This window comes from Equus caballus, chromosome 1 (genome assembly GCF_041296265.1).
Source record: "Equus caballus isolate H_3958 breed thoroughbred chromosome 1, TB-T2T, whole genome shotgun sequence".
NCBI classification, from domain to species: domain Eukaryota; kingdom Metazoa; phylum Chordata; class Mammalia; order Perissodactyla; family Equidae; genus Equus; species Equus caballus.
In genome coordinates, this window is record NC_091684.1 from 199,146,176 (window position 1) to 199,173,473 (window position 27,298).

Sequence of the window (27,298 nt, forward strand, 5' to 3'; positions counted from 1 at the left end):
AGAATTGGCTTGTAGTCTCTGTCTGTGACCTTGGTTGGGTCACCTGACGTCTCTATTGTTTCTTTATGTGCAAATCTGTTTCTGGTTTCCCTCAGAGGTGTTTCCCCAAAACGGTGGAAAGTACAGCCCGGGTTCTCGAAGGTCACCTTCCACTGTTGAACGCGGCGTCTGTGTGGACGGCCTGTTAGATGGAGAATAAGCCTCCGGGTATCGCTCAGACGTCAGATGTCAGCACCGAGTGCCCTGACCCTCAGGCAAGGGATGTGCTGGGGGTTTCGGGCCGACTTCCTGTGAGGTCTCTTCAAGTTCCGAAGTGCAAAGCTCCCAAGCTCCGTCTGCAAATGATCAGTGGAAACAAAGCCGCTTCTGGGAAACAGCTCATAGGTGCCTCCTTCATTCATTCATTCATTCATTCTACAAGTAGTTGTCGAAAGCCTGCCACGAGCCAGGCACTGTTCGAGGCACCTGTGATTCAGCAGGGACCAAAACAGACTATTTTCTGTGCTCACGGAGCTCGTATTTTAGGGGGCGGTACAGGCAATGAGAATAAATAATTAAAGATAAAATACTTCGTGTGGTGGTAAGTGCCAAGAAGGGACATAAAGCTGGGTCAGGGGATGAGCCGTGCAAGAAGGGGTGCCTTCCTGGACAGAAGGCCAGGGTGGGTCCCTGAGGAGCCGATGTCTGTGCAGACACATGAGTGAAGTGAGGGGTGAGCTGTGAGGGGGGCCTTCCCAGCAGAGGGGCTGGGAGGTGCAAAGGCCCTGGGACAGGAGCATGCTTGCTAAGTCCAGGAAACAGCAAGGAGGCGCTTAGCTGCCTATAGCGTGAACAGGAAGGGATTGGCAGGAGAGGCGGACCCTCAGCTCTCGTGGGCCCTGCAGGGGACCGAGCTTCTGCTCTGAGTGAGGTGGGAAGCCCCGGGGAGTCGTAAGCAGAGGACCAACTTCACACCCATGTGTCTTTTATGAACAAACACAGTGGTTGCCATGTGAAGAACAGACCAAAGGGAGACGGGCAAAATCGGGAAGACGGGATGAGAGTGACAAGTCCACTCGAGAAACAAGCGTGTCTGCCCAGTACGACGGGGGCGGGGGGTGGACTCTGGGTTTATCCTGAAAGAAGAGTTCAGGGGCCTGCAGGCGGGTTGGAGGTGAGATCGCGACAGAGAGGCAGCAGGAAGGTCCTCAAAGTGTTTAGTCTGAAGAACCGGCTGCGCTTGAGGGAGCCGGCCGCGAAGGAAGACTGCGGGAGCAGGTTTGGAGGGGAAGGAAGAACTTGCTTTGGGACACACGCAGCCTGAGATGCCCGTTCACGTGGGGAGGCACGTAGGGGGTTGGATAATGGGTCTAGGGTTCAGGGGCAAGACCGGCCATAAGACAGAACTTTGAGAGAGTCAGCAAAGCGCTGGCATTCACAGCCATGGGTCTGCAAGAGACGAGAGTGTCTCAGCGTCAGGTGGGCCCCTCAGGCTGGAGCGGGATGGCACTGAGACTTCCCCGGCCCCCTTCTCCTAACGGGGTCTTTCTGTGGTGACCGCAGTTCAGAGGGAGAAGAGACAACTTAGCGAGAAGCCTGAACCGTGGTAACGTTTCCCGTTTAGGGAACCACAGAATGTTAGAAACACTCAGGAAACAGCGAAAAGGGCAGCTAACCAGGTGTCCTGGACCAGGCTGAGTCCTTGTTTCTGGCGCCGGGTTGCGGCGACGTTTTCTTCGGCAATTCATTGAGTCCCTCCGGCCCTTGAGTTCTCATCCGTGAAGTAGGGTCTGGGCTCAGAGGTTTAAGCGTCTCCTGTTCAGCCTCTTTAGAGCGAGTGCGGAACGTCTGCAGAGCAGACATTTTCCACCCTGATTGCTCCTGGAAAGACCCTCCACGCTATCCTGGAGGGGCCTCCTCTCTGAGCCCCCGGGGCTGCCCGGGCCCGACAGACTCGTTCAGTAACCACAGTGTCATCTGGGCCCCACGCGGTTACAGGTATTTTCTAAACCTGTGTCACAAGGATGGAAGTGTATGGTCAGCGATGGTGAGAAGGATTTCCGCTTAGCTGGACGGCTCTGCAAGGTGGCCTCCGGGCCCCCTCACCTCTGAGACTCAGAGACTCCATGACTCTGTGGTGTATTCAGCGAGGTTGGTCAAGGTCGCGGCCTCTGCTTTCTCAGAACATGTCTCGAAGTGTCCGTTCTCTGGGCCAGGCTGGAGAAGACGTACAGGGAGCGGCAGGGTGGTCGCACGGCTCCTGAAACGGCGCCTGCAGCTGAGCCTTCGGGCCACGCAGACGGCTGCTGCGCCTCCACCCGCTCGCTGGGCATGTGTATGAAGTGCACCTCACAAAGCCGACTAAGGAAACGGTCTGTGAGATGCCCTCTGGGCCCACGCAGCACTCAGACAGTCTCTCTCACCCTTGGGGGAGGGAGAGGGGGCCAGTGGACAGAGGGCGGGCCTGACAGATGGCCGCCCCGCCCAGGGCGTTTCTGAGTTGTGTGGGTGATGTTCGTCTGCGCCTCACTTAGGGACAAAGCGAAATTAAAGCCCCCCGACCCGCACCTTTAATTTCTTGTGTTTTCCTCTCTTCACTCCTTATAATGAGAGAGACATCCACAGTTTATTTTATGCATCTAGACCGGCAGTTTAAAAAACGATGTTGATTAAAAGAATAAAAAACAGCTCTTTACTACACATCAGAGATGTGGAATGGCCTTAAAAGATGTGACAGAAAACCTGACGCTTGAGTAATGGGTGAGAATTTGAGTAACTTCCTTCTCTTAAGGCTGTTGGGGGGTAAATCTTGCAGCACAGATAACGAGAAAACCTCTCAGAAGTTTGGCCTTTGCGCCCGGCAGACTATCATGTGTGTGTGTTAATGTTATCTTCCTTGCGTGACGTTACACACAAGAACACGGGGGCCAAGTGTGGACAGCCACTGTGGAGGTTAACTTAGTTGTCTGCTGGGGCAGGATGACAAGCTTTGTTTTCTGAATCTGTGTTTTCCATCTTTCTAGTGATGGCTTTGTATTTCTTTTCTAAGAAACAAAATTTTTAAGAGAATCAAGGAGAAATGTGCTCCTGCTGCTGGGACCATAAACTAAGAAAGAGCAGGCGAGGCCCTAGGCTGTGTTTCCGGGGCTGCGGCCTCACGCTGGGACTCGGAGACCAGAGGTCACGGGTTGGTCTGGGGACACTCCAGCCAGCGCCACGGAGGAGCCTGCTGTGCGGCCCGTGCCTGTGCCCTCAGACAGAGTGTCTGTGCCATCTCACCACTGGGAGAACTTCTTGATGGTTCAGAGGCCATGACAAACAACCGGCCTGCTTTTGCCACCGGCATCTATCCCTTCTTGGCCACAACCGGGAACCCCGGGGAGGGAACGTGGGGCTCCAGCCTAGAGCCGATCCTTGGCCCCAGGAATACCGGGAAGATCAGATGAGCTGTGATTAGAGTCAGGAGGGCCCTTCTGGGGAATATGCTCGTAAGCCAGTTTGCTACTGAACAGGAGCCGTTGTTGGCAATCTGTACCCAGGAGCATCCATGTGGTGGGCTACGGAGAGGCGTGTGGATGGTGCCAGGCACCAGGGCCTCGCCTCGGGGGGGGCAGACACTTCCTGCAGCATCTAAGGTGCAGAGAAGGCTGGGGCTGGACTTTGGTCCTTTACGCACGTGCTGTGACCGGCTCAGGCGGGGGCTGTGCTCCCAGTTTACACTCAGAGGAGGAGAGACTGACCACAGATCAGTTAGTGCAGACCTCGGATCAATGCAGCACTGAAGGACGAGCACAGGCTGACGTGCTGGAGACGGCTGGGGCTGGACCGGGCACTGGGGACAGCGGGCCAGAGGGGATGGCGTTGGACCGAAGGCCGGGGAGAAGCAGCCTCGGGCGCTGGACGGCACGGCCGGAGTGAGGCTGGCGTGGCCTGTTGAACCAGTGAAGACAGACAACCGAGCACGATTTGGGAGACAGAAGGACAGTTTAAAATTTAATGAATATCGGGGGGAGGAACGGCTGGACGAGATAACGATAATTAATAACGCCGGTCAGCATGAAGCTTTCCAAGCCGGAGACACGGCTCGGGACACAGGAGCTGAGGAGGCTTCTCAAGAAGCGAGGCCGGAGCGGGGCTGCCAGGCCTGAGCTGGGGCAGAGGACGGGCTGGGCCGGCTGCACGCTGGAGACCGCCCTGTGCGCCCTTGCACCTGGACGACAGCCAAGAGGGCAGCAGGGCCTCGCGTGCCAGGCTAGAAGCGTGTTCTCTGGCCGCAGAAACCTTCACAGACACCATGTGTGGACGTGACCCTCTCCCTCCAGAAAAGGCTGGGAGAGAAAGCGGCCCCGGGCTCCCGGGGGCGCGCAGGCTCGGCATCCACCAGGGGCCTGTGTCCTTAGAGACCCCTGGGTGATGCGCACCTGCTCCTGGGGCACAGCCACCAAGCGCTCAGTAAACCCTTGCCAACTCATTGTAAATCACAATTGATTTTCAAATGATCTCCATCTCTTTAACAGATTATCAACAAAAATGAGAAATTTCACAATTGGATGTAAAGATTTACCCACTCTCCCCCCAAAAAGACTTTTACCCCTTTGGACAGTTTGTGGAGTTCTTGCTCATTCATAGGTTCTCGCTTCACAGAGCCGCAGGTTGTCAGATCCCAGATTTTTCCCTTTGCGTCTCTTCATCCCTCCCCTCCCCTCCTCTCCTCTCCCCTCCTTTCCTCTCCCTTCCCCTTCTCTCTCTTCCTCTCCCCTCTTCTCTCCTCCGCTCCTCTCTCCTGCCCTCCCCTCCTCTCCCCTCCCCAGCCCTCCCTTCCTCTCCTCTCCCCTCTTCAAATACCAATCAGTGCCCATGGAGTCCAGTATGGAGCCCCACACCGTCCCACACCCTCTGTCTCCAAGCTTCCACAGACACACCCCCACCTGACTGCTCCCTGTCCCCACTCCCTCTAGTCTCATCTCCTGTTTTACCCTCCACTTCCACCCTCTATACCGCTGCTCAAAAATGAGCAAAGGCAGGTGAGGAAACCAGGACGTTGTGACACCCGACGGATATCTTTGTGCATCTGCAGTGTTGACACATGTGACTGGGGAGAGTGAGGGTTCAGGGGGGTCCAGCCCTGAAGCCCAGGGCTCGAAAGTGGTGCCGGAGAGCTCACAGATAAGCCCCTTATTGATTCAAAATGTCCTAGTGGCTGAAGAACCAAAAGAAATTACTGTTTGCTGATTAGTAGAGATCGAAATGTGCTATTTTGGTATTTTCAGGTTGGAACGGCCAACTGGTAATAGAATGAGATGCTGACAAAAAATTGCCCTGACACCTGGCAGGCTGTTTCACAGTTATCATGTGACTCACTTTGCAGCCACGACTCATAAGTTCACCAGTGTTCTGACTGTGAAAGGCCTTCACAGGAACAGGCATTGACCATACTCCTCAGATAGACAACCTGATCAGTTTGACGAGGACGTGCTTACTCGCTGCGGAATAAATTGAAGCAGCAATCAAGACAAGATGAGAGTCAAAAAGACTGAGCTGAGCTTGGCGACCTGCTGCAGAACCTCTGAAAACCCTAACATGGAGAAGTTTGAAGTTATTCCTCTAATTCAAAAGCAGCTAACTCCGCTCACCAGTGACACGGCCAGCTGACAAACGGGGGTAACAGGCGTGTCACCAAGTGACTGGGAGACTCTAAACCTCTAATTTGTTTTCTAGCCCTAGAATTGTGTGTTTTATTGCTAGTGTAAGCCTAATCTGTAAATACACAAAACAAATAAATCGACCCCCCCAGCTCCTCCTGCAAATGTCTACACAGTCTGAGAAACACAGGGTTGTAATTAGCGTGGAAGCCACAAGGAAGTGGCCAGGTGCACAAAAACACCATCAGGGCACGAAAGCATAAACTCCTCCACGGTTAACCTTCCCGCTCTAAGGTGTTATCAAAACATTTATTTATCTCTGTGCCACAGAAATAAGGAGCTGTGTGTTACTCTCCAGCCTAAACGACAAGAAAATGTGTGGTTTCTTAACAGAAAAGTTCCTCCCGAAAGAAATTAAAATGCTGGATGTGTGTTTAGAAAAAGAAAACTCATCTAATGGTTAACATTCTTCAACAAGCCCCTCTCTCACGTTGGGGCTGGGACGCTCCCTCGTCAGTTGAAAAGGATGAAACACCTTCTGCATTATTCTGGGGTGTGGAATTCGGGTGGGATCCCTGGGGCATGCTGCCAGAGGCCCACCAACCCCTCACACACGAGCTCTGTGTTTGCTCTCAGGGTCTCCTTGGTTGTGTTCTTTTTGCTCACTGGTGGATATAACCCAGCATCATCTCATTCCACCAGCACATTGCAAGAAAGAGACTGTGCACTTTTAAGTAAGCAGGGACCATGTGTCCTTGGAGCATGACGATGCTCATGAGAATTGTGAGCACGTAACACTTACTCACCACTGGGAAGTAACAGGATCGTAAGACAAATGTAAACGCCCAGTCGGTTGAGCCCCTGCTCCTGCAGTGCTGTCTCTGAGCATTTCCGTGGGGATCAGTGTCTTTCCCAGGGAGGGTGCACAGGCCTTTGAGCGCACTGCACTGTTGCCTGGCACTCTGCAGGGCATCAGCATTTCTGCCTCTGCTCACTAATGCCACTAGCACTCCTGAGTTATTGCTGAAACCAAGACCACCCCCACATGTCTCCAGACACCCCCCGAGGGGTGGCACATCCCCCTGGTTGAGGACCACCACCAATGAGTCTAGTGTGGGGCTTGGAGAATAGATTGAACCCCATTTGAAATTTCCAATTTCAAATTTAGGCAGAGATTTTGGCTGTAGAATTCTGAAAGACTTAATTTGCAGTTCTCTGTTAGATTCAGAGGTGGGACCATCCATATTCCACACGAGGACCCACCTCTTGACAGGTGCGGCCACCTGCTGGGTTAAGGACAGCTTGCTGGACCACAGTGTTACTCCCAACCCTTGATCACCACCCTGGCCGACTCCCGTGATGTCCTGAGATCCCAGAAGTGAGCTCAGGAACCCGGAGTTTCCCTAGAGATCCGCAGTCGGAGCCTGTTTCTTTCTGTCCCACTGGTTTCTGGAAGAGGTGGCGTCCACAGCTGCGCGCATCTCTGAGTGGCCCTCCGAAGGCTCCAGGGCCGGGCTGGGCCCTGCAAAGGCAGCTCCAGAGCATGGGAAGGCCGTGCAGAGACCCTGCCCGCAGACAGGGGAGCGGTGCACAGAAACGAGTCACCCTCTCTTTTTAACTAAAAGGTTTTTGGGTTTTTTAAAGAGGTGTGTGTGTTTTAAACCTTTGTCAACATGATCTTTTCAGCAGAATTTTACTTTTTCTTTTAGCTATTTCAGCAGTTAGTGCATTCAAATCATTTCCTTCCTTCTTAAAAAAATAATTTCTGCCCAATGTGGGTTACATGTAAAATGAAACAGGAACATTACAGAGAGTATGCGATGTGTGTCTGTGCTGCCTGCTGAGCTGCCTGAGCGGCTGACAGGACCCTGTGGCCCTTATTTCTTGGCCCCGTTGTGTTCCCAGGCGTGACCGTCTTCTTAACAACCTCCTCATTGCATGTGATTCCTCTCAACTCAGTAGGGATGGAAGGCAAGAGATTTCCTCTTCCCCATTAGCAGCCAGTGATGTGGCATTTCTGTACACCAATAATCAACAATCTGAAAGGGAAATTAAGAAAATTCCATTTACAATAGCAGCAAAAAGAATAAAATACTTAGGAGTTAATTTAATCAAGGAGATAAAAGACTGTACAATGGAAATTACAAAACGTTGATGAAAGAAACTTAAAAGGACGTAAGTAAATGGAAAGACATCCTGTGCTCATGATTCAAAGACTTAATAGTGTTAAAATGTCAATACTACCTAAAGTGATTGACATGTGATTGCAAAACTATCAAATCCCAGCGACATCTTTTGCAGAAGTAGAGAAATTCATCCCAAAATTCATATGGAATCTCAAGGGACCCCGAATAGCCAAAAAGAACCTTGAAAAAGAACCAGCTGAGGACTCGCGCTTTATAATTTCAAACCTTACTGCAAAGTTCTAGTAATCAAAAAAGTGTGGTAGTGGTATGAGTGGCACAGAACAGAAAGCCCAGAAATAAACCCTCATCTATATGGTCAATGATTTTCAACAAAGGTGACAAGAGCATTTAATAGAAAAACTACAATAGAGAAAAGACACTCTTTTCAACAAACGGTTCTGGGAAAACTGGACATCCACGTGCAAAAGAATGAACTTGAACCCTAACCCAACACTGTACACAAAAATTAACTTAAAATGGGTAAAAGACATAAATGTAAGAGCTACAACTTTAAAACTCTCAGAAGAAGACATAGGGAAAAGCTTCATGACGCTGAATTTGGCAATGATTTCTTGGATGTGACACCAAAGGCTCAGGCTGCAAAAGGAAAAATAGACAAATAGGACTTCACAAAATGTATAAATTTTGTGTATCAAAGCACACTATCAAAAAAGTGAAAAGCCAACCCACAGAAAATATCTGCAAACCACTTATCTGATAAAGAATTAATATCCAGAATATATAGAGAATTCCTAAACTCAACAACAACAAAAAATCTGATTGAAAAATGGGCATGAGAGCGGGCCAGCTGGGTGGCATATGGTTAGGTTCACACACTCCACTTCAGTGGTCTGGGGTTCTCGGGTGTGGATCCTTGGCACAGACCTACACACCACTCATCAAGCCATGCTGTGGTGGCGTCCCACATACAAAATAGAGGAAGATGGGCAAGGATGTGAGCTCAGCAACGATCTTCCTCAGCAAAAATAAATAAATAAATAAATAAAAATGGACAAAAGACTTGAATAGAAATACACATGACCAATAAGCACATGTAAAGATGTTCAGCGTCATCAATCACTAGGGAAATGCAAATCAAAACCAGAATAAGATACCACCTCACATCCATGAGGATGGCTACTATAAAAAAAACATAAAATAGGGCAGCCACATGGCCTAGTGGTTAAGCTGGCATGCTCCAATTCAGCAGCCCGGGTCAGTTCCCAAGCATGGACCTACACTGTGGCCATGCTGTGGTGCTGGCTCACAGATGCAAAGAAGAGGAAGATTGGCACCGGGTGTTTGCTCAGGGCAACTCTTCCTCAGCAAAAAAAACCCAGAAAATACTAAGTGTTTGTAAAGATGAGGAGAAATTGGAACCCTTCTGCACTTTTGGTGAGAACGTAGAATGGCACAGCTGCTGTGAAAAACAGTATTGCTGTTCCTCAAAAAATTAAAAATAGAAAGCCATATGATCCAGAAATTCCAATTCTGGGTATAGACCCAGAAGAATTGAAAGCAGGATCTTGAAGAGATGTTTTACACCCGGGTTCATAGCAGGGTTATTCACAGTAGCTAAAATGTGGAAGCAAGCAAAGTGTCCATCGGCAGACGGACGGATATGCAAAATGTATGTATACATACAAGGGAGTATTATTCAGCCTTAAAGAGGAAGGAAATTCTGGCACCTGCTACAACATGGATGAACCTTGAGGACAATTACACCCAGTGAATAAGCCAGTCACATAAAGACAAGTGCTGTAAGACTTCCCTTCTCTGAGGTCCCTAGAGTCATCAGAATCAGACACAGAGGGGAGGATGGTGGTTTCTGGGACTAGGGGAGGAAAGAATGGGAGTTGTTGTTTAATGGGTAAAAAGTTTCAGTTCTGTAGGATGAAAAGAGTGCGTGTGTGTGTGTTTGAACGTGTGTGATGCGTTGTCCCAAAACCTCAAACTTAGAAGACAGTCTAGCTTTTTCTTATTTCCCACCATCACTTTTTAGGAAAACACCTCCCTCCTTGGAACCCTGGTCCAGGACTCCACATTCCTCCAGCCTCCAGGAGGGGGTTTTCTTTCTTGTTTTTATGGGAAAGCAGCTCGATGCGAAAAAGAGGAAAATGCACTAAGTGATTCTAAAAGCCGCTTTAGACTGTTGGGTCCTGTGGTGAAACAAGAGCTTCAGGACGCATCTTCCTAAAACTAGGGGCACAAACCGAAGCCCATGTTCACCTTTCCTCTGAAGCCCATTTCGGTTTCAAATGTGCTCTCTCCCCAGCTTTCTAGACCTGCACCCTGCCCCCTCTCCACTTTCCCATCAACCCCCCCCCCACCTCCCCACCTCCCTTCTCTGCCTGCACAGAGGTCTCCTCCATGGTGGGTAGGATAAGACCCCCAAAGATGTCCGTGTCCCCATTCCTGGCGCCTGCGAACATGCTGTGTTACATGGCAAAGGGCACTCCGCGTTGTCAATCAGCTGACCTGAAGAGAGGAGGTTGTCCTGGATCGTCTGGAGGGCCGTGTGATTACAAGGCATCTTCACAGTAGAAGACGGGCTGGGAGGGTCAGAGGGAGGTGTGACCGCCCAAGAGATCAGGGTGAGGCCATGTGAGAAGGACTCTACTCACCTTTGTTGGCTTTGAAGGTGAAGGGAAAGCCAGGAGCCAAGGTGCGCAGGCCGCCTTGAGCAGCCGGGAGAGGACAGGAAACAGGTCCTCCTCAGAGCTCCTGGAGGGGACACAGCCCTGCCAATGCCCGAGTTCAGCCAGCGAGACCCCTGCAGACTGCTGACCTCAGACGCGAGGATGATGAGTTCTGTTGTTCAAGTTAGCAACGTGTTACAGCAGCCCGTACGCTTCTCCCCAGCACAGCACAGCTTCCCCAGGGACCGTGAACCGACAGATGCTCGAGGGAAAACAATGGGTCCTGTAATCAGTTAATGGCAGATCTGCTGCTCAAGGGCACAGAAACCCTTAATGCTGGTGGTGTAGACAAGATAGGTGCTTATTTCTCTTCGCATAGATGGGAGCCAGTTCACAGCTGGCGTGGTGGCTCCACGGTCTCAGCAAGGACCAAGATGCTTCCAGCTCCCCTTTGAGAGAAGGCTAGAGCTTCAAGATGGAGCTCTGTGGTCAACACGCTGCCTGCTGAGCCAGTAGCTGGAGGCAGGTGGGGCAAATGGCACCCCCCTCCCTTCGAGGATGCTCTGCTTCTATCTCATTGGTCAGAACTTAGTCGTATAATTATACTGAGCTGCCGGGAGGCTGGGGAATGCATCTTTCAGCACAATATGCCCGGATAAAATTCAGGGTTCATGGAGTCTCTGTTAAAAAGGCAGAAGTCATCTTTACTAATGAAGAGGAGGAGAAGGGGTATTTGAGGCAGGCCGTGGTCTCTGCTGCGTGTCACTACGCCACCCGGTTTAGATTCAGGGCAGAACAGCTGGCCAGACCCCCTCCTCCCTCAGGCCCGTGAGGATTCGGTGATTCTGCGATGGTCTCTGTTCTAGTGAGAGAGGTTCCTGTTGGGAAGAAATGTTAGCAACACAGAGCAGTGTTCAGGCGCTTGTACGTGGCAGCTGCGCCAACCTCAGCTGGAAGTGGGGTTAGGCTGCCCTGCTGGGCAAGTCGATGCTCCATCTTGGCCTTGAGGAGAGTTGTGAGGCTGGTAGACGAGTGTCTGATTTGGGGAGAGGGATTTCCCTGTGGGGCTGAGATGATGGTGTCCCTACCTTGCTGGGGTTAAAGCCTCCTTTTATTTTTCGTTTGTACATGCAAAATCCCTCTCTCATCTCTAAGGAAAGGAGAGTAGAGTTCAGAATCTTTGTGGCTTCAAAAGTTCTTCAGTCTTTCTTCCCATTTTGTTGTCTCCAAACCCTTTGAAAATAAGTTGAGGGGACAGTTAATTATCTTCCAATTTATACTGTGAATGCTGGGGTGGGGAGTGGCTTATTTTGCAGTATTCTTTATAAAATAACACTCTCTATGAAGGAGCCTCTTTGTTTAGAGGAAGTCATACATAATTTCTTCTTTTGTCTTGAAGAACTAGATGCCAAGAAATAAGAGCCACACCAGATAATTTATAGACTTTACATTTTTGGTAATTGAAATAAAAGTTGTTTCTTGATTTTAGTGGGTGAGTAAAAATCTGTGCATTAAACTTATGCGTTATTCTTCCTTCCCTGGTTTTCTGTGTGTCTCTTTCCTTTTTGAGATGGTGGCCTGACCCTACTTTACCCCTAGATAAAGGTATTCCGCAAAGCTGGCAGAAGTCACGGTTTTGTGTAATGTGTTCTAGTGTTGACTGAAGCAGTGTTTTAATGCTTCTCATTCGATGCTTCTTGGTCACACACTCTAGTTAAATTGTAGCTCACAGACATTGCTTCACTGCTGGGTGTCAGTGACCTCCGGGGGCACGTTGACACAGACGGCCCTGAGACAGCATATGGCACCTTGACATGGAGCGAGACCTGATCAGAATATGGGAGACGCGGGCCAAAAGTAAAGTAGGATCCTGTACAAGATGAGCAACGAGAATAAAGTGAGAGGGTGGGCCAGGAAAGAATAAGAGAGATGAAACTGGGCTAGAGCTGGAGGAGGGCGGGGCACGGGTGGGGAGGAGCTCCGGCCGAGCCAGAGGCCTAGAGACCATCTCGCAGTCCACTCCCTAACATTGATGCCGCATTTCTGTATTTGTAAAGCAGCGAGTCTCTTGTACCTACTCTAGAATAACGCAGGTGGACTCGTTGACGTGATGAGCAATTTAGACATGGCTATCCTCCTCCCTTGGTGTGACAGATGTGGTCCCCGAGAACTGTGAGTCAAGGGAGTAGTTGTAAACCAAACTCTACGTCAAATGGAGCAGAGAGAAATGACTGTCTGAGTGCTGGATAAACGACACTGACAAGCCACTCTCCTGTTGCAGCGTCTCTGCGGTCTAACGGGCCCCAGTTAACCAGAAAGCTGGCATCTGAGCCATCGAGAGAATGTTGTGGACCTGGCATCATGAGTCCTGAACAATTACGTACTTTACCATCCCTCTGTCTGCTCCCCTTCCCTCCCATCCTCTCAAGGCACTGAGCACAGCACCTGACAGCAGTACCACCAATAAATAACAGCAGTAGTCACGCCTACTGTCGCCCTTACCATTTTGAACTTGTTTCATAAATTAAGATGAGTTTAATAACTTGCTTTCTTCTTGTGGCAGCACATCTTATTCCACCTGATTTGGTCAACAGTCCTTATTTTTCTTCCCTGAAGAAGAGATGGAAGGGCAGAGGGTGGGGGAGGTAGAAAAGAAAAGCTCACCTTCTGGTCTGCCTGCCGGCGAGATGTGGAGCTGGATCGGGGTGTGGAGGGCTGGAGGGGCCCGGCCTGACTACAGCCGCTCTTCTGAGACCCCCCCTTTGTGATGAACCTGCGTGTTTGGCAGCTTGTGAGCTCTCTGACACATGCCTCTTCCTTGTTTTCTTTCCTAGGGTATCTGAAAATCTCCCCCAGCTCTCCAATGGCCAGCAACAACACTGCCAGCATAGCACAAGCCAGGAAGCTGGTGGAACAGCTGAAGATGGAAGCCAACATCGACAGGATAAAGGTGAGGGCGGCACGATCCACACAGCCCGGCCAGCCGTGGATAGGAGGAGCGTGATTCGGAGCCTCTATCATTTGACTGATCTTCTGTAGACAGTGATGCAACCGGGGACAATGGGAGAGAAACTTAATGGTTAGGCAAAAGCTCTTTTTGTTTCTTTGTCTTCTCTAGATTTCTCCAGAATAAGATGGTAGTATGAATTAAAACTGGCGTTCATGTAGAATTCAAAACGAAACACAGGCTCATGGCTTAGTTCTAGGAAACTGGAGAACACGTAAATGCAGCAGCCTACCAGCTGGCCTCTCTGACCTTGTAAACACCCTGCTTCACTTGGGTTTTAATTTTTTCTGTCCTGATTTAGGTTCTAAGTTTAAGTGTCTGTCTTTCACATCTGGTCTTTCTATTCACCATTGCAGATTATTACTTTTTTCCTCTTTACATCGTACTGGATTTTTTATTTCAAAAGATAAAAGCCACACGTGGTCTCCCTAAGACGTCAGACAGCATGGAGGTTCCTGCTTCTTTCTTCTCTCGCTCCCCGGATCCCACCTGACGGCTTTGCCTTAAGCTGGGCCTAACTCTCATTGAACCTAGACTTTAAATCCGAACCTTTTGTTGACAGATTTTAAATGTAAAGTTGCTCTACACAGTGTCATTATTAGCAGACAGCTCCTGTTGACAAGTAAATTTTAGTTAACTATCAAAATCTCACTTTCCCAGCAGAGCCAAGCATTTTAGGAAATGGAAGTTAGAAACATCTCTCATTTTATTAAAATAAAATTAGAACATTCCTCCAGATGCCTTTTTCAGACTTGAGTATTTTTGCTATTTTGTCCACACCTAACCCAGCATGCTTTGGAGTGTGCTCCTAGAGAAGGTCGACGGATCATAGCTCAGGAGCCAAATCCAGCCCACCGCCTTTTTTGTAAATAAAGCTTTATTAGAACACACTCGTTTACTTACTGTCTATGGCACTTTCACACTACAGCATGACCGTGTGGCCCAGAAAGCCTGAAATGTTCACTCTCTGGCCTTTGAGAGAAAAGCTTTGCTGACCCCTGGTCTAAAGCATGGTTCTCAGCCCATCTGTACATTCAAATCACCCAAGACATTCTACAGAAGGACCAGTTCCAAAGCACATCCTAGATCAACTAAGTGAGACTCTCGGGGAACGGGCCAGGCATCAGATTTTTCCTTAATTGTCAGTTAATTTGATGCATAGCCAACGTGGAGAACCGTGATCCTGGGGGAGGGACTTGTTCCCTCTAACTCCCGTCAGGTACGTGCTGGAGAGTGAAGGGAGAGCTGGTCCTTGTCCATAAATAAGCTGAGCAAATATCCATGGACATTTCTCCACCTGCCCTGAATCGCCTGTGTGAGATCTGAGTCCTGGTGACGGGGCTCCTGCTCTTCTGGCTACAGCTTTACTTCTTCCTTGTTCACGAATGAGACGAACAAAGGTCCTCGCCATCTGCCTCGCTGCTTTATCACCTTCCTCTTCTCCTTTGTTCCCTTTTCCCTTTGCCTCTTCTTTTTTATTCCCTTGCTGAAAAAGGCAGATGGGCACAGTAACTGCTGAGAGAAGTGGGGTGGCCCGAAGACGTAGCATCAGAGAGTCACTCAGTTCTGGTTTGGTGTCGAAGAAGGTTCTGCCCATGGACCTTCTGGAAAATGCCACTTTCCCTCTCCGGGGGGCCCAACTAAGATCAAAGTGTTTGTGACGCACTCTTGTGGTAGCATTTTCTGTTGCAACTCAGCCTCCCCGCGCCCAGCTCCTGAGGGAGGATGTGAGGTGTTGGCGGTGGTGGGGGGAAGAGGACAGACACAGGCCTTTCCAGCCACAGGTCAGACCTTTCTCGGCCCTTCTCTGAATCAGCGACTGGAGGGCTCTGGGCTGATCTCTGAAGTCCCATCTCAACCCCGTCTCCATCCCCGCCATCAGTTACCATCCATGTTGCTGCCCAAAAGCTTTCTATAGGAAAACTTCATGTTCCTCCCTCACTGAAAATCTTCTCATGATTCCCACCACCTCTAACACAAAATTCAAACTCTGTAGCCGAATGCGTGAGGTCCTTCTGGCCCTGCGCCTCTTTTCAGCTTCATCCTCTTCCTCTCGCCCCATGCCATATTGAACCATTTTTAATTCCCTTGATGGGAATTTCAAATGCCTGGAACATTCAGTCTCCTCTCTCCACTTTCCTGGTTCACCAACTCCGACGACGCCTTGAAGACTCAGACCAACCCTCACGTCCTTTCAGAAGCTTTCCCAGGTCCTCCTCATGGGGTTGGGTTGTAGCTGTTTTTTCAGTTGTTCATTTATTCATTTCTTTAGTAAATATTTTATTGAGAGCTTTCTAAATTGCCAGGCCTTGTCAGGTCCTTGAGATAGAGAGATGGACAAAGATGAAGACATGATTCTTGCCCTCCAGCACCTCCTGGTCTAGTAAGGGTTCCAAAAAAATGTGAACAAGATCCATCAGTGATGCAAATAAGATACGCGAGAAGCATAATTACCAGATATCATCAGAAAGAAGCCAACACCACACCTTACTCCCTTTGCACGCTCCTTCCAAAGAGGTAGAGTAAATGGCTGTTACAGAGAGATGAGGCCTTAACCCATCAGCCAAGCGCCAGTCCTCACACTCCAGCCTCAGCATCCCTCCTGACATCCTTGGACCTCGCGTCACTGGAAGTCCAGCCACAGTCTGTTCCAGTGCTGTCTGCACATCGGAGCCAGGCGGGCATGCTGTGCTGGGGCGTCAGATCATTTTTAGTTTAATTGTTGGGCAAACCGGTGGCTGCGTTGACAGGTGTCAGCTAGAGGGTTTGGGGCTTGGTTATCTCCTTACGAGTCCCTGCAAGGCTTCTGAGCTTCATGCCGCTCCACCGACTTTCCATGCTCAGTCCCGTCGGCAGGAAGGGGCTTCCCTCTGAAGATTCCAGGTTGTGACTTTCTGGTCAGAGTAGTGACCTCTTCAAGCTGTCGTTTCTGCAGCGGTGGCTTTGTGTTCATCCCGCCGAGGCCACAGGGAACAGGGGAGGGGGCACAGCTGGTACTGGAGTGTCGAGGTCCTGGAAGCAGGGGGTGGCCTTATCCCTCGTGCGGCCTCCAGAACAACTCAGGCTGCACAGAGGAGTCCCACCTCAATAGGGTGTGAATAGATGTCCCACCTCAATAGGGCCTGAATAGATGTTCCACCTCAATAGGGTCTGAATAGATGATCTCGTTTCCCAGCCCCTTGCTTCACAGACCCTGGGAGGTTTGGGCTAATGAGCCCAGTATCTGTTCCTAAGCCTCAGGCATATTTAAATTATACTCCCAGCCTCCCGGTGTCTCTTTGCTAGCATTCCATTCAAGGACACAAAGTGAAGAGAAATCTAAGGAAGCTGGGAAGGGTGTCGGGGAGGGGCCAGCGGGCTTGTGGAGCCTGCAACACTCAGGTGCGTGGAGCACCAACATACTCACCCTGGTGTCAGCAAAGACCAGTGAGGGAAGGCTTGTCCCTGGGGCGCACGTTGGAAGAGCGTGTTTCAAAGGAAAGGACAGCAGGACTTCAGCAAACCTGTCTACTCATCACTATGTTAGGACTCTTAGGGTTTCCAGTAATAGGAACTGGCTCAAGCAGGAAGAGGAGACTGACTGTAAAGAGGCAGGTGTCTTAGAATCCAAGAGCAGGAGCACGGCTGGGTAAGCAGTGGAGGTGAGAGCAGACAGCCCTTGGGAGCAGCGAGGGCTCATTGCACAGCTCTGCTCCTCTCTGTGTGGCTGCCCCTTCCTCTTCCTGGGAAGAACAGATGTCTCAGCTGCCGGTTCCGTATGGCAGACACAACATGGCTCCAGGATCACGTGTCAGAGTTCCTGTTCCATGAAGAATGAGATAGATTGGCTCAATCCCTTTTTGTCTTGTTGATGCAGATAATCAATCACCAATCTATAGATCAAAATTGGGGTGAGCCAAACGTGAGGACCATATAGCCCAGGGCCTTCCTTCCCCAAGGAAGGAAAGGCACCAAAGAAGTGGGGTGCACACAGTGGTTATACACCCTCAGGAACATGCATCACACATGATTGAAATGTCCCTTTTACAACAGTTACAAGGCTGCTCTGTTGGCACAGAGGTTGATGGACACAGCAGGTAGTAGGTCTGCTGTCCTGGTGGACACAGCAGGGTGGCAGCAGGTCTGTTGTCTCGAGCTGGGTGGTCACAGGTGAGTGCAGCAATCAGTTCCCAGCCTAGGAAGAGATGCTTATCCTTTAGGAAATGTCAATGTGGGGGAAGCTGCACCTTTATCTTTAGGCCATTTGTTCTTGCCTTTGGGACAGAGCAAATTCTTAAAGCAGATATACAATGCATGCTCAACAGCCACCATGTCAGGCCCTTTTGGGAAAAAAAATAAGGTCAGGCTAAATCAGCTTTACACCAAATGGCTTCCTTATAAACTCCAATATATCCTATTGCTTGCCGTTTTTATCAGTCTCAATTCCGTATTCCTAGGGTGGCATCTCTGTTCTAGCAAGAACAAGCCATCCACAGCCTCAGTCGACTGACACTAGAATTGAACCGCTGCACAAACATGGCTCCCGGGAATGAACTCATCCATGTGGGTGCAAAGGGGACAGAGAGTCAGAGGGGTGAGAATCATAAGCCAGAGAGGTGCTCTTTGACAGAATGCATGGTAAGCATCCTAGAGAACGACGTAGCTGTTAGAGCAGAAGGAGGCTGGAGCCAGGAGCGTGGGTGAAATGATCGCGTCCTTACTAACAGCCACTCCAGCGGTTGAGCCCAAGTGGAAATGCCAAGCTTATTTCTCATTTCTCTTTCCCACTGGCTCTCCTTCCCATCCCAAGAGTATGCTGTGCAATTCCTGCCTCTGGTTAGCCTGGGTCCTCCCTGAGAGCACCCTTCCCCAAGCCTTTTTCTATCTTCTACAGACCGAATGTTTGTGTCCCCCCACAATCCGTAAGTTGAAATTCTAACCCCCTGGTGATAGTATGTGGAGGTGGGCCTTGGGGGGTGATTAGGTGGTGAGCACGATCAGTGCTTTAGTGCTTTTATGGGAAACCCCAGGGAGCTCCTCGCCTGCTCCACCACGTGAGGACACAGGGAGAAGATGGCCCTCTGTGGCCCAGGAAGTGGGCCCTCACCAGACGCCAAGTTGGTCAGCCCCTCGATCTTGGACTTGCCCACCTCCAGAACAGTGAGAAGTGCATTTGTACTGTTCATAAGCTCCCTGTCCTTGGTATTTTGTTATAGCAGCCCGAACGGACTGAGACACTATCCACATCTTACTCCTCTCTCAGGGGTTGGCTCACGTCCCCACTTGTCTACGACTTGCTTCCATTCTGACCATGTTTACTAACTAATTTCACCTTCATTAGGTAAACTTTTCCAACCAGACTACACAGTCCTCAAAGTCCAAGACCACGCCCTCTCCTTCCCAGCCGCCTCGTGGTCCTGAGCTGCACGGGGGTTCAGGAAACGCTTCCTCTAGTGGACAGCTGTAGGTTCAGGTGCTGAGAGGGTCACATAGCAAGACATCAGGAACTATATTCTTCGTGATGTTTCCAATTACGTTTATGGTTTGGGAAATTCTGAGAATGAAGGTAATTGGCCAAATAAAACTGTGATAATAGGAGAAAATTCAAAGAAATATAAAAAAGACAGAATTGATCATTTTAAGATAAGTAAAGTGTTTCCTGTCGTGTGTATGACTATCAGTAGCCAGAATTTATAATATACCTTCTTTTTAAAACAACATAAAGAGAACAGACTGATTTTCATAACTGACAAATATGTGTAATAATTGAACCAAATATGCACATTTCTAATGATTAAATCATCTCTCTGACAATTGACTCGTAACAGATTGGAGCTGAACTTCAGGGAAAGCTGCGTGAGAAACGGGCCAGGGAGACATGGTGCTGGTTCCAGGGAGGGGACATATGTCCTGGGGGTGGGACTTTTCAAGCATTATTCCAGCATTCAAACTGACGGTTTTAACATTTCTTCCCTAAAATGCTTGAGGTCGGTTTGTTAGGAAGAATGAGAGTCAATCTTCTTTATAGGCCAATTGGAAGTATTTTCAGGAATAATGAAATTGGCATAGTATGTCAAAACTCACAGAAGGAGGGGCTGTGTTCAAAGGGGGCCAGTCCTAATTCATTTGATTTGCTGAAAATAAAGCCAAAATTTTTTAATTGAACTTAAGCATACATTAATAATTGAGCATAAAACTTTATTTTTATGAGAGTTTATATAATTTTTAAAAATTCAATAAATATTTGAAAAGCACCAAGTAAATGCTTAGCCTTATGCATTGTACCTCAGAGGTACAGAAGGAACACTGTTAAACTGTGATAATTTGATATTCCTGGGAAATGAATTTTCCTGAATATCCTTTTCAGGCCAGGTGGGGGTCTCCCCTCTCAAAAATGTAACTATTTTGGACGACAATTTTGAATTTATTTATTTTTTTATTAAATAGAGTGAATTGAATATAATCTACTTTTTCTGATGACTGCTGTTCTGAAAATTAGTTATTCTATTTCCTTTTTTAAAAAATCCTATTGATATGTCCCATCAGTTTAATATCTCCTTGGAGGGGCAGGGAGGGGGAGACCACTTAGAGTCTTCACACATTATTTTACAAATAAAAAATAGTGGATATTTATCCACATAGTTATGCTCTCTCTAATAGCACAATCAAAGTTGGATCCTGGGTGGTCTTCACAACCACAGTGGAAGATCCTTTAGACTCACTTTGGCATCAGCAGTGATATGACACCACGGTGATGCGGGCATCATGGTGATGCAGGTGCCATGGCAATGCAGGGCACCATAGTGATGTGGGCATCATGGTGACGCAGGTGCCATGGTGTTGCAGGGCACCATGGCGATGTGGGCACCACGGTGATGTGGGCATCATGATGACGCAGGTGCCATGATATTGGGGGCACCATGGTGATGTGGGCATCATGGTGACGCAGGTGCCATGGTGATGGGGGCACCATGGTGATGTGAGCATCATGGTGATGCAGGTGCCACGGTGATGGGGGCACCATGGTGATGTGGGCATCATGGTGATGCAGGTGCCATGGTGATGGGGGCACCATGGTGATGTGGGCATCATGGTGACGCAGGTGCCATGGTGATGGGGGCACCATGGTGATGTGGGCATCATGGTGACGCAGGTGCCATGGTGATGTGGGCATCATGGTGATGCAGGTGCCACGGTGATGGGGGCACCATGGTGATGTGAGCATCATGGTGATGCAGGTGCCACGGTGATGGGGGCACCATGGTGATGTGGGCATCATGGTGATGCAGGTGCCACGGTGATGGGGGCACCATGGTGATGTGGGCATCATGGTGACGCAGGTGCCATGGTGATGTGGGCATCATGGTGATGCAGGTGTCATGGTGATGAGTGCACCACAGTGATGTGGGCATCACGGTGTTGTGGGCACCACAGTGAAGGGAGTACCGTGGTGAATAGGCTCTTCTTCTCACATCTGTCAGGACATCTACCTGGAGTAAGTTCCTATTTTTTCAGAGCCTAAAATCACAGTCCGGTGGCCTTTACTGGGACTGTCTAGAGTTCCCTCCCCTGTCTCCCCACCTTTCAGCCCCAGTCTAGTTTGTGATGTTGCTGGATAGCTGGGTTTCAGCACTTGTCAATCTGGGATGATCCTTGCTCTCATCAAAAGAAATTCCTTCACTCGTGCATCAGCCCTCATCCTCCTAATCAAGGACACGCTGTGGCAGTTCACCCCACCACCTGCCCATCCTGAATCGTCACTTTGGTCCCTATTTCATCATTTCCATCAGCATATAGACATGGTGTTGTTTCTCCGTCTTAAATAAAAGGTAAATTTTTTCTCTTGAATCCCCACTTCCTCTTCCATCAATTGCCTCACTTGTTTGTGCTGGTTTGCAGCATAACTCCTTGAAAAAGTTGTCTATATTCACTGTCTCTAATTTCTTTTTATTTTGAAAAATTATTTTTACTCTGGAAATAATCTCAAAGGCATAGAAGAGTTTCAAGTACAGTGCAAAGAATTTTGTTTTTCCCTGAACCATTTGAGAATAAGTTGTCAACAGATGCCCCATCACCTCCAGATACTTTAGTGTGTATTTTCTACAAGGAAAACATCCCTCTCCGTAATCAGAATCAGGAAATTAACATCCGTACATTTCTGCCTTCTAGTCCTCAGGCCCCACTGAAGGATTGCAGGTCATCCCAAAAGTTTCCCTTTTAGCCAAAGGACCTGCCCAGAATCATGGGTTGCCTAACTCCTCAGACTACTTTGATTTTCATGACACTGACATTTTTAAAGATTACGGGTCATTTATCTTATAGAATGTCACTCAATTAGAGTTTGTCTGATATTTATTTATGATTTAATTCAGGCAACAAAACTTTGGCATTAATATCAGAACGGATGGGGTATTCGTCTCCTGCGTTCTGTCAGTGGCGCTTGATTTCAAGTTGTCTCTCACTGGGGATATTAACTTTGGTTACTTGATTAGGGTGGTATCTTCCAGGTTTCTCCATGTAAAGCTGTTCTTTTTCCCTTTGTAGCTGACAAATATTTGGAGTTTGGAGGAGCGAACTTGAGGCTATGTAACGATCCCATTCACATTGAAACATTCCATTTTTTAAATTTAATTATATTGAGATGGACTTGTGGTTTCCTCTTTTATTGTATTAGCTACAGTCTGCTACTATAACATTGATTTTTTTGTGTATAAATTAGCCTAGACTAAAAGACTGGCTACTGTGTCTTTGTGACATGTCTCCCTCATTCTTTGAGTACTTCCCTAGTTTTCGGCACAAAAAGATACTCTAGGGTCCTCTTGACATTTCCCTGGGCCTGGAGTCATCCTTTTCTCCAAAGAGCACTAGTTCCTTCGAGAATGGTATTTAGGAATCAAGATCTGGGTGCCAAGTGCTCATTGCTGAAGTGTTGTGGCTCCCAGGTCCTCTCAGTGGGCAGAGCTGGAGAATACACAGATGCGCGCACGCACACACTCTTTCACGTCTGCATGTCTCATCTGTATACACGTGTGGATGTAACCTGAGTTCCCTCTGACACGACCAGAGCCTGTCTGACACCACAGCCTTCCTCCCAGCTCTCCACTTTCTGCGTGTGTAACTCCCCTCAGTGACAGGGAAAAACCTGGCCACTCTCATCCTTTTCCGGTCCGCGCCCCATAGGGAACCTCGCTCCCATTGCACAACCTTTCCTCCTGACATGGGTGCCTCCACATGCCCCTGGGCCCCTGGGCTCCTCACCAGGCCTCACCCTGCTCCAGCTCTGACGTCCAGCTGTGGGCCCCTGGCCTGGTGTGGAAGCCTCCCACCAATGCCTTTAAGATGGAATTGTTCATGAAGGACAGGAGGCGGATTTGCTCCTAAACCCACTCGACTGCAGCTTCTCTGGTCAGGGTCACCGGGACTCCAGATGGCTACATCTGATGGTCAGTTCTGGTGTTCACCTTACTGACCTATCGTGGCGTTTGACATGGCCGATGATTCCTTGCTCCTTGAAGCACTTTCTTCTCTCAGCACTCAGCACTCCTCACTCCCTCAGGCTGCTCCTGGATTTCCTTCGCTGTTCCCTCTTAGGCTCCCCAGCTTCAGCATTGGAGATTCCAGGGTTCAGTCCTGTTCCTCTCTTCTCCGTCTGAAGGTACTCTCTTCGTGATCTTGCTAGCTCCCCAGGCTTCACGTACCATCTGTGTGGCCTCAATTCCCAGATTTATAGCTCAGTCTAGATCTCGCTCCCCAACTCCAGCACTGTACCTCTCACCAACAGACGTTTCAGTGTCAACCTGACTAAAACTGAACTCCTGATCTTGCCCCAAAAAGCTTTACTTCCTGCAGCCTTCACCAGCTGAGATGATGGCAACTCCATCTTTCCATTTGCTCAGTGCAGAAACGTAAAATTATCCTGAATTCTTCTTTTTTATTCACACCCTCCGTCAGAGTCCTCATGATCCTACGTTTGAATGCTGTCTATCCAGAATTACACCACTTCACACCACGTCTGCTGCTCTTACCCTGATCTGAGCCCCTGTCACTCCTCACGTGGGTCAAAGTGTCTCCAGTAGTCGAGGTCTGTTCTCCACGTAGCATCCAGAGCGCGCCTTTAAAATATGTCAGTGGCTCCCCGTTTCTCTTACTGTAACCTTCATTCTCTAAGTTTTTACCCAAAGACTGATTACCTTCTCAATTAAGCCTAACCATTGCGACCTGTTCCCCCCACACACTCTCAATCCTTGCTCTACTTCTCATTTTCTTATAAAACTTGCTACCGCCCAACATTCTCTGTAACTACCCATTATGTTTCATGTTCTGTTCTCTCCATGCTCCCACTCAAATACTGTTCCAGCAACATGATCACACTGTGTGTTGGTGTAGTGGATTCTTGTTTCTGCATTTGGGGCTTGTGGAGTTACTTGAACCTGTGGGTTTATGGTTTTCATCAAATTTGGAAATTTTGAGCCACCATGTCTTTAAATATTCTCTCTTTCCTGTGCTTTCCTCCAGAGACCCCAGTTGTGTGCACATTCGGTCAGGCAGCTTGTCTCCCGGCTGTGCTCCGGGCACTCTTTCAGTCTGTTTTCTCTCTGTGCTTCACTTCAGAGAGGTCCCATTGCTGCCTTCAAGTTCACTAATCTTTTCTTCTGCAGTGTCTAATCTGGTGCTAATTCCATCTGATGTCATTTTCATCTCCAAAGATTTGATTTGGGTCTTTTTAATATCATCCATGCCTCTTTTCTTTGTGTTTTCCTTTCCTCTATCTTCTTGATTATATGGACAATATTTATAATAGCTGATTTAACAGCATCCTTGTCTACCAATTTTATCTTCTCTGTCAATTTTGGGTCTTTTTCTTTGGATTAACTTTTCTTCTCATTATGGGAGAGATTTTTTCCTACTTATTTGCATGCCTGGATTTTTTTTTATTGTATTCTAGACATTGTGAATTTTATTTTGTGGCATACTGGACTTTTTTATATTCCTTTAAATCTTTTGGGGTTTTGTTCTGTGGTGCAATTAAGTTACTTGGAAACATTTTGATCTATTCGAGGCTTACTTTTAAACCTTGATAGGCAGGTCCACAGCAGCCTTTAACTAAGTCTATTTGGCACCACTGCTGAAGCCGTACCATTTTTAGGACTCTCCTCAATCCCCATGTGTAATGAGGTCTTTCTACTGTGGCCAGTGGAGGCAATATTCCAGCCTCGTGTGATCTCCAGGGATGTTTCTCCTGATCCTTTCTGACGTTCTGTACACAGCCTCAGGTAGTTTTCTCCCTCACCTGTGCTGAGCAGTATTCAGCTGAGACTCAAAGGGAATCCTCTGGAGGCCTCAGAGCTCGCTTGCTCTGCATGTGGGCAGCTCTTTCTTCTCTGCTACTCTCTCCTCAACTCGTGGAGGTTCCTCAACTCCGTTTGGGGGTCCCCTCCCTGTGCCCTGGCCTAGAAACCCTCGTCAAGCTGTAAGCTGGGCAATCGTGGGACTCGTCCTGTCTCCCTTCTCTCAGGGGTCACTGTCCTGTGCTGCCTGCTGTCTAACATTTAAAAACCATTTGTTCGTACATTTTTTCCAGCTTTTAAGTTAAAGCAGGAGGGTTTAATTGCTCCCTGTTCCTCCATCATAGTCAGAATTGGAAGTCTAGAATACTAAATAAGTTCCACAGGACAGGAAGCTTTGTGTCTCTTGTCCCCTGACTGTTCCATGCCTGTGCCTGGCATATGAGGCACTCATTAAATATTAGTTGAATGGAATATTTGTTGAATAAGATTATGTTTGAGAACTGCTTATTTGAGTGTCTGCTCTGTGCCGGGTGCTGACTATACCGTGGTGAATAAAGCAGAAAGGATTCCTGCCTTCAGAGAACCTGGGGCCTAAAGGGAAACCTCAAACAGCACATAAACAAGCAATGTTGTAATTACAGATTGTGGTAAGTGTTCTTCTGTGAAGGAAAAGAGTGCAGTGCTCTGAGAGAGAATAAGGAGGAAAGTCATTATGGGGTGGAGCAGTCGGTAAGGACCCGGCCCAGTGGCAAGATTCCAGCCGATTCCTGAAGGCAGAGAAGCAGCCAGCCTGTCGAGGAGGAGAATGCCCCAGGGAACTGTACGTGTGATGCTCCAAGGCAGAAAGGAACGTGGGGCTTTCACAAAATTAGGGGAGACTGTGTGGGGAGGGAGGGGTGCCACAACGTGACGTCAGAGAGGCGGGCGGGCCCCACAGGCTGGTCTATGATGTTTCGCTTCTACGAGGCACAATGGGAAGCTGTTGAAAGTTTTAAGTAGGGGAGTGATATGAGCCAATTTATATTTTAGAAACGTCTTTCTAGCTGCAGTCAAGAGAACGCTACTCCTGGCACAGTCGTGAACGTCGGGAAGGCATTTGGAACTGAGGTTCTTACATTTTGTGGCCTAGATCCATTTGGCTGTCTGCTGAAGCATATGCTCCCCTTCTCAGAGTAATGTTGTTAAACTGCAAAGGAAACTAACTATACCGAAATGTAGTTCTTCAGAATATTTTTTAGAAAAAGATTTGTGATACAGTTATATACATACTTCTTTATTAAGTGATTATGTAAAATCTAATAATAAGTCTGTAATTATAAAGCAAATGAACATAAATGAAACACTGATATGTCTGCAATAACTGTAATGTGGTAGAAAATATCTGATTTCTATTGGTGACTAAGTCACAGAAACTGCTGATGCCACTGGGTGTGTTGTCAGTGTCTATAATGGAAAGAAATGCTAAATTTCCATTTGAGATTAGTGAAAATGAAGATGTAATTGTTTTTATCGTTGAAGTTCACAGGCCATGCCCTGAATTCTATCCATGGACACTGTCTTAGTCCATTTGCACGGCTATAACGGAATATCATATAGTAGGTGGCTTATAAACAACAGAAACTTATTTCTCACAGTTCTGGAGGCTGGAAGTCCAGGATCAAGGCCCTGGCAGATGCGGTGTCATCCTTGGTCATAGGAGGCCATCTTCTCGCTGTGTCTTCAGATGGTGGAAGGGGCGAGGGAGCTCTCTGGGGCCTAGTAGTCTAGTGGTTAGGATTCGATGCTCTCTCTGCTGAAGCCTGGGTTCACGTCCTGCTCAGGGAACCACACCACCTTGTCTGCCAGTTGTCACGCTGTGGCGTCTCTGTGTCACTGTGAAGCTGGAGGCTGTGCCACCAGCATTTCAAATACCAGCAGGGCCATCCATGGTCGACAGGTTTCAGTGGAGCTTCCAGACTAAGACAGACTAGGAAGAAGGACCTGGCCACCCACTTCTGAAAAAGACTGGCCGTGAAAAGCCTATGAACAGCAGTGAATGATTGCCTGATACAGCGCTGGAAGGCGAGAGGATGGAGCAAAGAGACCAGACAGGGTTCCCCTCTGATGTCCACAGGGGCACTAGGAATCAGAATTTACTTGATAGCACCATCAACAACAACAAAATCCCCTTCATGAGGGCTCCACCCTCACGACATACTCGCCTCCAAAGGCCCCCGCTCCACACGTCATCATGCTGGGAACTGGGCGTCCACATGTGAATTTGAGGCGGACGCAAACATTCAGTCTGTAGCAATCCCCGGGGAATTTTTATTTAATGGGTCATGTCAGTAATCGCGGAGAAAGAAGCTGGAGGCTTGAACTGGGGTAGTCGCAATGGAGGTGACAACAAGGGGCCGAATCTGAGATATTTTTGGAGGCAGAATCAATAGGACAGAAAATAGAGAAATTGCCGGAATTATTGGGGAAATCTTCCTGGAAGAGCTAGGCCTAAGGATGTGAAATGTAAGAGAAGCCGTGAGCACAATGTCAACAGCGGCAGCAAGAAGGCAAGATTCTCCAGGCAGGCTATTGCTGTGAC

The 27,298-nt window shown here is 48.6% G+C and overlaps 1 protein-coding gene across 4 annotated transcripts in view; it reads left to right on the forward strand.

Annotated features, from left to right (window-relative positions):
* Positions 1–27,298, forward strand: part of GNG2 (G protein subunit gamma 2) — a 97,190-nt gene that overhangs the window by 59,748 nt on the left and 10,144 nt on the right. For all 4 annotated transcript variants that reach the window (XM_005603468.4, XM_005603467.4, XM_005603469.4 and 1 more), the window contains one exon: positions 13,281–13,396. In XM_005603468.4, coding sequence (XP_005603525.1) covers positions 13,310–13,396 — 87 coding nt within the window. In that variant the 5' untranslated portion in view covers positions 13,281–13,309. The remainder of the gene's footprint in view (positions 1–13,280; positions 13,397–27,298) is intronic.